Raw genomic sequence first — 15,469 nt, 5'->3', positions numbered from 1 at the left:
CAGACAATCAAGAAGATATAATTACATACACTGAGAAGATACACAAAGGGTTCTGTGATCCCAGGAAGAGAGATGAGCTGGATAGTTTCCAGCTGAAGAGAACAGGGCAGCTGAGAAATCCTAAGAGATGAGCCTATGCCAACCTACAGCTGAGATCAGAAGAAGTTGGGAACACAGACCCTTAAGAGTAAAGAGGAAGACTGAACCCTCACAAATATCACCCAGCATCTTGCTTCAACACATGACAACACACTTTGGGTGAGGAAGTACTTCTTATGATACCTTGAGTTGGACTCTTTAGGGCCTTGTAATTGTAAGTTTTTACCCCAAATAAACACCCTTTATAAAAGCCAACTGATTTCTGGTACTTTGCATCAGCAACCCTTGGCCAATATATAATTTGGTACCAAGAAGTGGGGTGGTGCTTTTGCAATTACCAAAATGCTGGAATAGTTTTATAAATGGGAAAGGGGTATTTTCTGGAGGAATTGTGAGATGCTTGATAGAAAAGGTCAAGATTACTTTGAAGAGACTGTTGATAGGAACATGGATACTAAAGAGACTATTTATGAGGCCTTAGAAATAAATGATCAAACTATTATTGGAAACTGGAGGAAAGGCTATTCATGTTTTAACATTGCAGAGAACTTTGTAAGATTGATTCCTGATGTTTTATGGAAAGCAGAACTTGAAAATGATGAGCCTGGGCACTTAGCTGAAAAACTTTCCAAAGTAAAGTCAGAAAATGTGGCTGGGCTTCTCCTTGCAGCTTCTAGTAACATGCTAGATGAGAGAATTAAGGTGAGAATTGAATTGTTGGGCACAAAGAAACCAGAAAGTGGTTTCAGAAATTCCAAGTCTCTGGAAATCAAGTCCCCGGATGATAGTGTCCCATTTGAGGCATTAACTAAATATGGAACTTGTAAATCAGGTTTGAAAATGCAGTTATCTAGGAAAGACTTGTGGAAAGTCTTATTGTTTAATGGCTTGGATCCCTGCTTCTCGCATGCTAAACTGACAAGTTTTTGTAAGAACTATATGGGCAAAACCACTGTCAGTCTGGACTAGAAGGGTCATGGAGGGGAGATATGGAAAGGAAAAATGGCTTTAAGAACCATGGAAGCTGAGGTCTGGAATTAAGTCATCTCCTTGGGCCAAAAAAGGAACCCCACCCATGTGTAAAGAGAGGGTGAGTTTGCCCAGGCATTTAAAGATGGTGGATGTCCCAGCCCAATATTCAGGGAAAATTTTGCCACCCAGGCTGCTGAGATGGTGGATCATATTCCCCAAGGGTTGGGGAGAGTAATGTTGACATCCCATAGGTCTGAAAGAAGTGGTCTTACCCCCCATAGATTAGGGAAGGCCAGGTTGCCAAATCATTGCTCTGAGTGGTTTGGGCCTGTAGGCCAGAGATTAGGGAGAATGTTGCCTACCCCTCCTTGTACTAATGGGGTTGGGACTCTACCCCAAAGATTGGGTAAAGTGTGGCTATCACCCCAATGTTCTTGTAGGGTGAGGTCTGGATCTTTGTTGCCACACAGATACTTGATGAAGATGGAACCAAGAAAATGTCCACTGGGCAAGCCAGTGGAAAGGGTGGGCTCTCATCAGGCCTCAGAGAGAAGAAACCATCATATTAAAAATGGCTCTCTGACTTTGAAATCTAATGAAGTATGCCCTGTAGGTTTACAAACTGTAGGTCCATGACTCATGTTTCCCTCCCAATTTCTTCTTGTAATGCGAATGTTTATCCTTTGTCTGTCCCTTTGTATAATGGAAGCAGATAAACTTTTTTATAAGTTTCAGAGATCTACAGGCAGAGGGAATTTTCCCCCAAGACAAACTGTCTTTCTATAAACTGATTGTGATATGATTTTGTACTTAGCATTGTTACTGATTTAAGTTTCTTTGAATTTTTTAATATCTTTTTGGAATTCAGAGGGTAGAATGTAGTAGTTTGATATTATTTAAGAATTCCAAAAAGGGATGTTGATTATGCTTGTAAACTGGTCTGTTCCTCTGGGCATGATACCCCTTTGATTGTATTAAATTCAGAGGTTTCACTTTTACTTCATTAAATCAAGATTAGGGCTTTGATTCTACCACGCCATTAGGACATGCAGGGTTCAGTCCTTGCCCCCTCTCAATCAAGAACATAGAAATAGATACACAGAGAAGATACACAGAGCATACTGAACCCCTGGGAAGAGAGATGAGCCTGGTAGTATGCAGCTGAAGAGAACAAAGCAACTGAGAAACCCTGAGAGATGAGCCTATGCCAGCCTGTAGATGAAATCAGAAGCTGGGACCACAGACCCTTAAGAGGAAGAAGGAAGGCTGAACCCTTGCTAGACATCATCCACCATCTTGCTTCAACACGTGGCAAAAGACTTTGGGTAAGGAAGTACCTCTAGGGTGCCTTGTGTTAGACTCTTTAGGGCCTTATAACTGTAAGCTTTTACCCCAAATAAATATCCTTTATAAAAACCAACAGATTTCTGGGACTTTGCATCAGCACCTCTTCTGGCTGACTAATACTCCAAAATAAAAGCCAGCATTTATATAAAATCTGATACTCTCTCAATGTAATGCTTGACAAAACTCTGACTGTTATTGATTCCACCTGGAAGTGAGCTTCTCATTCTCACCATGTCCATCTAATATTTGGGAGCATTTACAAAGCATGCTGCACAGAAAGATTATCCTTATGGCAAACCAATAAGGTTTTGCATATACATTCTGACTAATTATGTCTCTGTCATCTTTTCAAGCTCCTGTCCACTTAAATTAACCAATAGAAAGAGGCAGATTAATATTTCAGGTCACAATTTAAGCTACTGCAAGTGGGAGGAAGGGTTATGTTAAAGAGTGGAATTTTTCCTGTTGATCCAGAATTGCCTAAGACCCAAAGTTGAGAAAGAGAATAAAAGGAAAAAAAAACAAACAAACAAATAAGAAAAAAAAAAAAAACACATATTTTCACATTCTAATTTGAAAGAACTTCAAAACCCAAACAGTTTTGGGAATCAAGCACCTCTCCAAAGGTGGTAATCACCCCCTATCTCACACTTTGAGTCACCCATGTCAACATAAGGAAAGGACTGCAGGGAAGAGAAACTGTCCTGATGGAAGGGAAAGCAGATTGTTGTGATAAAAAAGTTGAATTTCTTTTCCCTTTGAAAAAATTGACTAATGATGTTTATGAGTTTGCCTACAAAAAAGGAAAAACTTTTGCTGTTTGTTTATCCAGGTGGAAAATCCCTACACTTATCAACCTTCCCCTTAGGATGCCAAAGCAAGGGAAAATTTTGGTGAGAGATAACATGCTTGAGAATGACCTGGTAAAGAAAGGGCAAGGGCATTTCCTCCAATTCCTACTCCCTGAAGCATGATAAGATGGATGTCTGAAGAATCATCAAGTCTGGAGCAGAGCATGTCTGAAGGACAAATGAGATTGTGAGCCACAAACTAGCCAAGAAGGAATAATGGGGCAAGAGATGTACACAATAAGGAAAAGCCAAAGTGAGGCAGGGTCACTTGGAAAATGTGACTGAATCTCACAAGTTACTAGCAATGAAAAATTATTTTAACAAAAGTTTCTATTACAGAACAACATAGCAGCAGAATGGAAGTCTGATTACTAAAATGTTTATGCTTAAGCAGGAATGTGAGTGTATCTTTGATGTTTCTAGTCCACCAATTTCATACCCACTAGACCAACTTCCCTCTCCTACCCATCTTATTTAAAACGAAAAAAATAAGCAAACACGAGTTTCATAGAAACTAAGACTATCAAGATTCCAGTATTCTTTAGATTGATTTAAATATACCTATTGTATATACAGATTGTGTTGATAACGAGACCTAGGAAGAGCTGGGTAGCTCCAGTCCATATACAAGACTTAGAGAGCAATCTAGAACAACAGCAGTTCTAGCCAACCTAGATTAGAACTCTAGATTCCTTGGAATCATCATCTAAGGCTGTACTGTTCAATACATTTGAAATGTGGCTAGCCCAAATGAAGATTCACTCTAAGTATAAAATAGCCACAGGATTTGAAAGATACACTTTAAAAAAAAAAGGTAAAATATCTCAATAATTCATATATTTGTTACATGTCAAAATTTTATTTTGTAAATGATAGTTTAAATAAATTCTATAATTAATTTCACCTGTTTTTTTAATGTGGCTATTATAAAGTTTAACATTTAAAATATAGTTTGCATTGTATTTCTGTTGGAAAGTGCCAACCTAATTAAACTCTGACTTTCCTACTTCATGATGCTGTCTCTCATTTTCCCTTCATAAACAGAGCAGCAGAAAAGGGAAATGTATGATAGTGTAAAACAATAGACTGTGGCTGGCTTTTTCCCTCCATTCAAGTCTGAATTGTAAAGACAAGCAGAAAAGATCCTTGAGTTAGAAAGGAGAATAATTTATTCAAATAAACAGAAGTGAAAGTCACCTTTACAGTTTCTAAAAGTACTAAAAGGAAAGAAAAGAAAACTCTGGAATTTGATTGAAATAACTGTAAAGTAACTGAGGTCCCATAGGAAAATGTAGATCACTAGAGAACAGTCAGGGAAGTTCTTGGGGAAAAAAATTAATCATTTTATTGCTATACCTTAAACAAGTTGAGATTCTTCAATAAGCCAGATAAATGTTACTTGTATGTGTCTCTGAAATTATGTTCTTTTGAATTTCCATCTTAACTCAATCTTCACTCAAGGATTGGCATCCTAACATTTTAGGTAAATTAATTAATTGAGTTTCTTATAGTTGTTTAATATAATGACATATTTGACCTAAAGAATATGTTAGGAATATTCTCTAATCTACCCAAGGATAGAGGGACAATAGCAATTACTCAAGGGCTCACAACAAACATTCCTTCTACTCTATTCATATTGTTACATAGACAAATAGTATCTATTTGGGTTTTGTACACACTGTCTATGGCATCTACAGATGAACTTATTACATACCTTTTGCTCCTGGATATGTCTGTTGAGACACTTAGCACACATAACTTTTTCCACTAAAAATATGATTTTAAAAAGTGTTTTGAGTTCCCCCTGGAAATGAGCAGGAATGATGGTCTTTTGTTCTACTTCAGATTCTGGATTTCTCCAACAGAAAAACACCATGGCTTCTAAAACTAATTCTTAACATTTTACCATCCTCTTGAGGTAATCAATTCAAGTCTTGTCCACCCCCATCTCCATCTTTAGTATTAAAATGTCTGTGAAGGATATCTTCCAGAATTTCCTCATGGTAACCGTGACAATTTTATTTAAATAATAAAAGCTTGAATAATTTCTGATATGACTATCAGGTTACCTGCTCACAAGAAATTCAATTTGTTTATAGAGTAGAAACTGTATTATATATATCATTTTTAAATCTAGCATTAACATTTAGTTCTTTGTCATTTTAAGAATATGCTTATATTCAGCATAACAGCAACAAATATTGCTAAAAAAGACTTTTAAAAACATTTATAATCCCTTAATATCATATTGAAATATACACAAAGATATCATTTTAATTGATATTAACCAGTATATTTATGTGTAGACTTTAATTTCTTAAAGTCAAAAGAAACCATACTGAATAATGATTTCAACAAAAGTTTCTATTGCAGAGCGCTATAATTAACAGGAAAAATGGAAGACTGATAACTAAAATGTTAAAATTAGTCAAGATTCACTGTTTATATTTCAAGTCCACAGGTTTCAAGCTCCTTCAATGAATTTCCTCTCCTGCCCATCTCATTTAAAAGAAAAAAGAATTAACCACCAGTTTCATAGAACCCAAGAATGTCAGGATTCTAGTAATCTTCATATTGAATTTTATGTACCTATTGTGTATGCAATTGATAATATTACAAGGCAACCACCTTGCTTCATGACACCCGGGTTTACATTTATAACAGTGTCTATTACCACGTTCTATAATAGCAGTTGCTTTGAAACTTTCCACTCTTTACTTATAGAAATCCAAGTAAGTGCTTTAATCCTAGAAATGGTCCTGAATAATATGATTATTTTTATTTAAACAATTGTTTGTCATACTATAACTAGGTAGACAAGTGTAGAAGTGTCAAAGGACTGAGCAAAAACACTCAAGCTGGAACTAAGCATCATAAATACAATCAGGTTAACATCCTTAACTCTCCATGTATTCTGAACTATAGTATCATAATTCTATAACGCTAAAAATATTTTCTTAAGTTATTCCCCACTTTCCATTATGTGAAGTAAGAATACTATTTAAAAAAAACAACTTACCATATCTGTATCAGAGACAGGGCCAAAACTGGTCACGTAGATGTTAGTGAAGACTTCAGTAATACTGTCTGATAGAAGAAAAAAAGATTGAATGCAGAATTATATAACGAGAGCCACAGAAGATAGAAGTGGTCAAGTACATGGTATAGTTAGAAAATGTGATATTTACATTTTTTTCAACTTTCATTACCAAAAATAATAGTTATAACTGCTCAGTTATTTAACAGATTCTCAAGGTCCTAAATGCCTATGACATTGTGACTTGGAAGACATACCTGACTAGAGCATGCTTTTTAAAGCCTGTATTGCTCATAATGAATAGTTCCTTATAAGTCATATTAAGTGAATTAGTGTACCATAAATTTACCACCAGTACTAAAATTAAAGCATGTTCAGTAGGGTCTTAAATTCAATTTTTAAACTAAATATTGCAGATGGTCTTTCAGGATGGTAGAGATTTTATTGTAGATTTTATCTCAGTATAACTCCCCTATAAATCACTGAAACAGACTGTTAATCATAATAAATAGACCTAATTCATATTAATAGAAAAAGTTTTATTATTCAGTGATATAAAACATAAAAGCAAATAACTTACACTAATCACAAAGCATTACTTCCAAAACAAGCTTGCTTATAAATGTATTTAACAATATCTGCAATGCTAAGATTGAAATGAACAGGATTCTAAAAATATGTAACTTATTAACTGTAACACAACACAATTGCTGTATTAACCTGGTGATTTAGATCTCTGATGTTAAATAAAATCAAATGGTGTTGGAAAGGAAGTTCAAATAAAGGATTCAAGAAAACAAACAGAATTCCTTTCAATGCTCTTGCAGGAAAAACAAATGCATAATTAATTTCAATCGTCATGAACTGAATGACTCTTCTACCAACTGTAAAATTTGTAATTCTATGCAAGAAATACCATGAAATATTTTAAATATTATACTGGAACAATGAGATGTTTGTGAGATTAAACTATGTCTGAGTTATTTTATCTTCTAGGAAAAAAAATAAGAAATTTAAATAAGAGTAAATTTTGTATGCTTACTGCATACTAGGTATACTTCAAAGGACTTGAGATATGATAATCTGCATGACAAATCAATGAGATAGATTATCTTTTATCATGCCTATCCATGAGTTCACTGATCCACAGAATGGTAAGGAAATGTCCAGTGACCCACAGCTACTATAGTAGACAGAGTCAGATTTTAGAACCCAAGCAATCTGGCTCCTGAGTCTTCAGGCTTACTGACAGCATTATACCACAGTCAACAATAAAATTGAAATTAAAAGTGATTTCTTTTTTACAACATATTTCTATTCATCAGAATATTCTGTGCAAAGGCATGGTTATAGGGTTCCAAATAAATGTGCTCATTCAATTTTATTTTATAGACTATTTTATTCCAAAACCTTACTTTTATGAAATTATATTATAAAAGTCATTTGTGGCATGGGATCTATTTCTAAAGTAAATTCCCAAGTTCTGCTTACCCCAAAGACTTGCAAATGGTCAGCCTTAAGTGTGTGCAAACTGCAATTACACAGGGCCCTACACTCAGAAGGGCACCTTGCTTGGTTTAATGCTCTGTTTTCATTATCTTGAAATTCTTAAATATTTTTGAACAAGGGAGCATGGATTTTCATTTTCAACTGGGGATAGCAAATTATATATAGGCAGTCCTGGACATGCATTACATGGGCTGTCAGAAAGAAATTGTGAAAATGGGTCCCATGCTTTTCCCTTTATTCATACCAAATCAATCATGAACAAATAAATATTTATGATTTTAGATATCAATTTATTTATTTCCAAAGAAGAAATTAAAATGTTAAGACAGCTTTGACCCAAATAAAGGAAATGAAGTTATTCCCCTTATTCTCTAGCACTGAACAAAGATGACCAAAACTTGTGAATATATTGATGATATTGGGATAAATAATATCTGTTACACGTCAAATGGCAAATAAAAGGTAAAGGAAGATACTATCAGTCCCTAGCAGCTGTAATGAGATGTTAGTTAAGAATCAGAAGAGAGAAAACTAGTGTTACCTTTAAAATTTTAAGTTGTAAGAACAACATCTAAAAACACAGATCACAGATATGCAAAGTTCTGAAAGGGGAAAAACCTCTCCCTGTGAGGAACTTAAAATATAGTGGCAAAGATAAATAACCAGAACACAATATGTTTGCTGTAACTCAGAAGCACCTTGTAACTCAGAGAAGCACCTTGGAGAGAGATGTACAAGTTAAGCTTCACTGTTTTGCGATTTTCAAAGGTTAGTAAACAGTCTCTATGCCAAGAAAATGGAGGAAGGATATTCCAGTTAGGGAAACCCTTTTGTGCAAAGGTCAGGTCTCTCAAAGAGTTGTTTGGTTCATGAACATTATTAACACATGCAGAAGGGTGTTATCAGAAGAAAGGCAGAGGTTGTATCAAAACACCTGCTATACTGAGAATATTGTACTTAAAATATATTGTAGCAAGGGAATTACTGAAGGACTTGGATATGGAGAATGGTATGTTTGATGTTATGTTACAGAAATGTCATATTACATTAATAACAGGGGTAAGATAAATCAGAGGTGATTGAAGACATGTATTCAGCTTGAAAGTTGTTGCAATAATTAAAAAAGCAAAAGCAAAAAAAAAAAAAAAAAAGAATTTGTTAATAGGAAAGAGCAAAAACCAAAGGAATAGACCTTAATAAAAAGGAAAAAAGGGGGTAAAATATCAAAAGACATTGAAATAAGATCTTTATTAGAAGACATTTAGAGGCAGGAAGTGAGCAGATTCAGTAGAGTTGTAAAGGCACACGTCAAGTGAAAGAAGGTTGGGAAGTAAATGGATGGTGAGGACATACAGTGAGCAAGTGGAGAATATTCTTCTATAAAGCTCATCAAAAAAATGTTTTGATGAATTTGTGAATAATTGAACTATGCTGAATAGTGTAACATATAGTAGCAATAAAACCATCCAAACAAGAGCAATTTTAAATTGTAACTGCTACACACCTCTCCATGGCTCTATATATTCACTTATTATATTTACTCTTTGCTATCTATATCTTTTCTGTCCAATATGGTAGCCATTAGCTACATGTGGCTAACTATATTTAAAGTTTAATTAATAATATGAAATAAAATTAAAAATCTAGTTCTTCAGTCAGACTACACACATTGTATACAAAATTGTTTAGTGATACCATGTTGCAAAGACCAATAGAAAATTTCCATCATCAAAGAAAGTTCTGTAAGCCTGTACTGATCCATATCCCCCCACTAGAAGGTAAGATCCAAGAAAAGAGTGATGTTTGTTCAGAAATGTAACTCCAGCAGAGATCAATGTGTATATTTTATACATATTGTGAGTATACAACAAATATTTATTGAATTAATGAATTAATAGTTAAATCATTTAAGTAGAAATAACTCTTGCTATTATAATGGACTTTATTTTAACCTAGTCAAGTAAGTATACAATTGTATGATAGCATATAACAAGAGAACACTCCTCCTGGAAATACCTTCTTCACTTGGTCTTCGGGACACCACAAGCTCACTAATTACTTCTAAGAATCTTTCACTCTTTTCATCACAATCTGATAATATTGAAATACCCCCAAATTCCGTTTTGAGCCCCTTACTCCCTAGATGATTTATTTAATATGTTCAATGTTTCCTGATTTTCCATTTCCAGCCCAGATCCTTCTTAAATCAAGATTTTCATATTCAGCTGCTTACTTGATATTTCCATGTCATTGTCTAATAGATTTCCCGAACTCATCATGTCCTGTTCCTTTGCTTTTTACTCCAGTCCTCTGGCCAAAAATCTTGGTTTCATTTGCAACTTCACTCTAAGCAACGGTAACTCTGATTATCAAAGATATCTACAGTCCATTTCTCTGGCCTTCATTGTCACTGCTCAGTTTGAAGCTGCCATCATCTCTCTCCAAGAACACTCTTTCCATTCATTCACCTCCACACACTCTTCTTTTAGAACTTTGAGATATAATTCATGTAACATAAAACATACCCATTTAAAGTATGAAATCCAATTTTATTCAGAGTTGCCCAACCATCACCAATATTTAACTTTAAAATATTTTCATCACCCAGAAAGAACCCTATACTCATTAACATTCATTCTCTATTCACCGTTCTCCCACAAATCCTAGTAACTACTAATCCATTATAAGTCTCGATGTATTTGCCTAGTCATATATGAATGAACATTTCTTATAACAGGAATCATACAAAACCTGGCATTTGTGGCTGGCTATTTTTACTTGACATTTTTTCGAAGTTCATCTATGTTGTAGTATCAGTACTTTATTCCTTTTTATTGCCAAATAGAATTCATTGTAAGAATATACTACATTTTATTTATCCATTTCTCAGATGATAGACATTAAGGTTGTTTGCAAATTTGGTCTACTAAGAATCATCTTGCTATGAACATTCATGTACAGGTTTTTGTGTGGATATATATATTCAATTTTCTCTTAGGAATGGAATTGTTGAACAATATTTTGTTTAACAGTTTATGGAACTACCAAACTATTTTCTAAAGAGCCTATACCACAATACAATCCCACCCTCCTTTTATGAAGGCTTCAATTTCTTCAGAACTTTGCCAATTCTTGTTATTGACTGCCATTTTTAATCCTCGTATGTGTGAAATTACATGTGTGTGCAATGCATGCATGTATGTGTGAAATTTCATCTCATTTTGGTTTTGAACTGCATTTCCCTATTAATGATGTTGCATAACTTTGTATGTGCTTCTTGGCCAATTTTATGTCATTTTGGGGGAAATGTGTATTCAAACCATTAGTCCATTTTTTAATTGGCTTATTTGCCTTTTTTAATTTGTTCATCATATATTCTTAATACGAGCCTCTTTGTAGATATAAAAATGCAAATATTTCTCTCATTCTTTGGGCTGTCTTTTCACTTTCTTGGTAATGAACTTTGAGGCCCAAAGTTTTTAATCTTGAACTCGAATTTATCTGTTTTTCTCTCTCTTGTGCTTTTGATCATGTGTAAGAAATCGTCACTTAATCCAAAGTCATGAAGATTTTCTCCTATGTATTTTTCTATGAGTTTTATAGTTTTACATTTTACATTTATGTCTACTAACATTTTGATTTAATTTTTGTATATGATGTGAGATAGAGGTCAAATTTCCTTGTTTTGATAAGGTTATCCAATTGTCCCAGCACCCTTTGCTGAAAACACTTCCATATCCCTACTCCCCAAACTGTCTTGGCATTCTTGTCATAATATAATTGATCATAAATGGTTAATTTCTGCATACACAATTCTATTCCAGCAATCTATATGCTATCCTTATAGCAAAAACATTCTTTCCTGGAATTATATAGTAAGTTTTGTAATGGGGAAGTGTGATTCCTCCAAATTTTGACCTTTTTCAAGATTGCTCATGTTTTATGGGTCTGATGGATTTCTATTTATGTTTTAGGACCAGCTTTTCAATCTCTGCACACAAAAAAAGTCACCTGGGATTTTGATAAAAATTGCACTGAATTTGTAGATCAATTTGAGGAGTATCACCATCCTAATACTGTAAGTCTTCCAATCCATTAACATATATCTCCTTTAATCTTATTAAAGGATTTTTAATTGTAAAAGTCTAACACTTCTTTTGTTAAATCTATTCCTAAGTATTTTATATTTTGATATTATTGTAATTGGAATTGCTTTCTTAATATAACTTTGTATTGGTCATTGCCAATGTGTAGAAAAGCAATTAATTTCACTATGTTGATTTTGTATTCTGCAACCTTGCAGAACTAAATTATGAGTTCTGATAGACTTTTTGTAGATTCTTTAGGATTTTCTATGCATAGGATCATGTCATCTAAAGAATTTTAGTTCTTCCTTTCTATTCTGGATGCTTTTTTACTTGTTTCTTTTGGGTAACTGCCCTTACTAGAACTTCTAATGCAATGTTTAAAAAAGGAGGCAAGACTGAATGTTCTTATGTTTTTCCTGTTTTAGGAAGAAATCTTTCAATGATCCATCATTAAGTATGATGTTATCTGTGAGTTTTTCATAGATATCTTTTCACATGATGAGGTAGTTCCCTTCTGTTCCTAGTTAGTACAGAGTTTTTATCATGAAAGGACATTGGATTTTTTGTCAAGTAATTTTTCTGTATCTGTTCAGATAATCATGAGTTTTTTTTTCCTTTACTAGTATAGCACATTATACTATATTCCACTTGACTGGAATATATAAATATATATTGAATATATATATACACACACACACATACACACACACACATTTTTGTGTGTTAAGGTAAAATTGCATTCCTGGAATAAATCTCAATTGGGTTCGGGCTCTAATCCATTTTATATTTTGCTCAATTTATTCTCATAATATCCTGTTGGGAATTTTTGCATCTATATTCATAAAAGATGCTGGTTTGGAATTTTCTGTCTTTGTGATGTCTTTTTTCTCTAGTTTTGTTATCAGTGTAACACTGGGCAAATGGAATGAGGTAAAGAGTTATCCCTCCTCTCCCATTTTTTAAAAGAGTTTGTGAAGGATTAGTGTTCATTCATTTCAAATGTTTGGTAAGATTCACCAGTGAAGCCATCTGGGACTGGGCTTTGTTTTGTGGAAAATTGTTTTTATTATTATTATTATCATTACTATTATTAATTTTCTTTCCTTGTTATATATCTGTAGTGGTTGGAAGCTACATGCACTCCCAGGGGAAAAAAAAAAACAAAATATGTTCTTAATTCTAATCCACTCTTGTGGGTGTAAACCCTCATAAGTAAGACCATCGGAGAAGGCTACTTTAGTGAAAGTGTGACCCATCTCATTCAGGATTGATCTTAATCCTATTACTGGAGATAGAGAAAAAGCCACAGAAGCCAGAAACTGAAATCAATGAAACCCAAAAGAGAAGGGAGAGACCAGCAGATGCCACAATGTGTCTTCCCATGTGGTTGAGGATTGAGTCTTCAATGACAGCCATTCTTTGAGGTGAAAGCATCTCCTTGATGATGCCTTGATTTGGAAGTTTTCTAGGTCACAGCCATGAGTGAAAAAGTTACCATTTTTTTAACTTAACCTTTCCTATTATTTACTTTGAGCAACCTAAGGAAGTAAAACATATGTCTATTCAGATTTTCTATTTCTTTTTGACTTGGTGTCTAAAAGTGTGTACATTTGATCTTGCCTACTTAAATTGTTGGCATACAGATGCTTATCATACTTACACTATTTTTTATATTCCTGAAAGGTCATTATTCATGTCCTTTTTTTTCTGATGTTTGTGATTTGAGTCTTCTCTCTTTTTTTCCTGCTTACTCTAGCTAAAGAAGTGCCAAATTTATTCATCTTTTCAAAGAAACAAGTTTCGGTTTCATTTTTTTCTCTGTTACCTCTTTTCTAATTAATTACTTTTACTCCTTAATCCTAGTTATTTGCTTTTCTTCTTCTTTCTTTAGTTTTAGTTTTCTCTTCTTTTTCAGTCCCATAAAGTGGAAAACTGGATTATTGACTTGAGTTCTTGCTTCCTTTTTAAAATATAGGCACTTACAGCTATAAATTCCCTCCTAAGTACTGCTGTATTAACATACCATAAGTTTTGGCATGTTGGGTTTTCATTTTCATTCATCCAAGTATTTTCTAGTTTCTCTTGTGATTTCTGATTTGACCCATTGATTATACAGAAGGATGCCCTATAGATGTCTATTAGGTCTAGTTGGTTTATACTGCCGTTCAAGTCCTCTATTTCTGTTTTGATCTTCGGCCTAATTGTTTTACCCATTAATGTAGTCTCCAAATACTATTGTTGAAGTGTCTATTTCTTCTTTCAACATTATTGGTTTATGATTTATTTATTTTGTGGCTCTATTGTGAGGTTTGTCTATCTTTATCATTTTTATGTCTTCTTGATGGAATAGCCCTTTTATAATTATAAAATGTTCTTCTTTGTCTCTAATAAAAAAAATTGTCTTAGAATCTATTTTGAGCTATATTATTATAGCTACTCCAGTTGTCTTTTAATTACTGAGTGCATTGAGTGACTGTTAATTTTATATGTACCCTTGGCTAAGTTATATTTGTTTGGTCAAGCACTGACCTAGATATTGATGTGGAGGTATTCTGTAAAAGTGATTAGCCTCTAACATTGACTTTAGGTAAAGGATACTTATATTCTCATTAGGGTGGGCCTTATCCAATCAGGAGAAACCTTTAACATCTAATTACTGAGATTTCCAAAGAAAAAGAAATACTGCCTCAAAGCTATTGTCTACTCCTATCTGAGTCCCCCACCCTGATGGTGCCCACTACAAAATTTTGTACTCAAGATTCAACATCAGCTTTTAGTGGAATTTCTGGTCTGCAAAATTCTTCTGAGAAATTCAGATAGACAATTTCAATATAATGCTTACTGTTATTTCCCTGCTCAGTGGCATTCAGCCTGGCCTGCAGATGATGGACTTGCCAGCTCCCACATTTGCATAACCCAATTCTTTAAAATAAATCATGTGCACACACACATGGCATATATACATCCTTTTGGTTCTATTTTTTTTTTCTGGAGATCCCTGGCTGATATATACGGCATATCATTTTCCATCCTTTAACTTTCAGCCTATTATGTATTTGACCTTAAAGTATGTCTCCTGTAGACAGCATATAGTTGGATCAATTTTTAAAACACATTCTAACATTCACTTCTTTTAATCAGAGTATTTTGTCCATATAGCTTTAACATAATTACTGATAAATTAGGATATATGTTATCATTTTGCTACTTGTTTTCTATATGTCTTATGTCTTTTGCTTTTGGATTATATTGATATTTTCTGGTATACCATGTTTAATCTCTTGATGCTCTGTTTTCTATATTTTTAAGTTATTTCAATTGTGTTGTCTTGAGGATTACAATTAATATCTTAATTTGAAACAATCTAGTTCAGATTAATACCAACTTAATTTGAACACTATGCAAAGATTTTGCTTCTTTTCCTAAAATTCTCTGCTGTGCTATCTGTGCCATACAGATTATATCTTATATGTTACAAGCCTATCAGCACAGTATGAGAGTCTTTTAAATCACATAAAAAGAGTTACAAATCAAAATGCATTTTTATGCATTTTTTAATATTC

The 15,469-nt window shown here is 33.8% G+C and overlaps 1 protein-coding gene across 2 annotated transcripts in view; it reads right to left on the bottom strand.

The window, feature by feature from the left end:
- The window catches only part of GABRA2 (gamma-aminobutyric acid type A receptor subunit alpha2), a 160,755-nt gene that overhangs the window by 95,812 nt on the left and 49,474 nt on the right, over positions 1 to 15,469 (bottom strand). For both annotated transcript variants that reach the window (XM_004458583.4, XM_071216647.1), the window contains one exon: positions 6,292 to 6,359. In XM_004458583.4, coding sequence (XP_004458640.1) covers positions 6,292 to 6,359 — 68 coding nt within the window. The remainder of the gene's footprint in view (positions 1 to 6,291; positions 6,360 to 15,469) is intronic.

The sequence above is a fragment of the Dasypus novemcinctus genome, chromosome 1 (genome assembly GCF_030445035.2).
Source record: "Dasypus novemcinctus isolate mDasNov1 chromosome 1, mDasNov1.1.hap2, whole genome shotgun sequence".
In the NCBI taxonomy this organism is placed as follows: domain Eukaryota; kingdom Metazoa; phylum Chordata; class Mammalia; order Cingulata; family Dasypodidae; genus Dasypus; species Dasypus novemcinctus.
The sequence above is the reverse complement of the archived record's forward strand: the minus strand, read 5'-3'. Positions and strand labels throughout refer to the sequence as shown.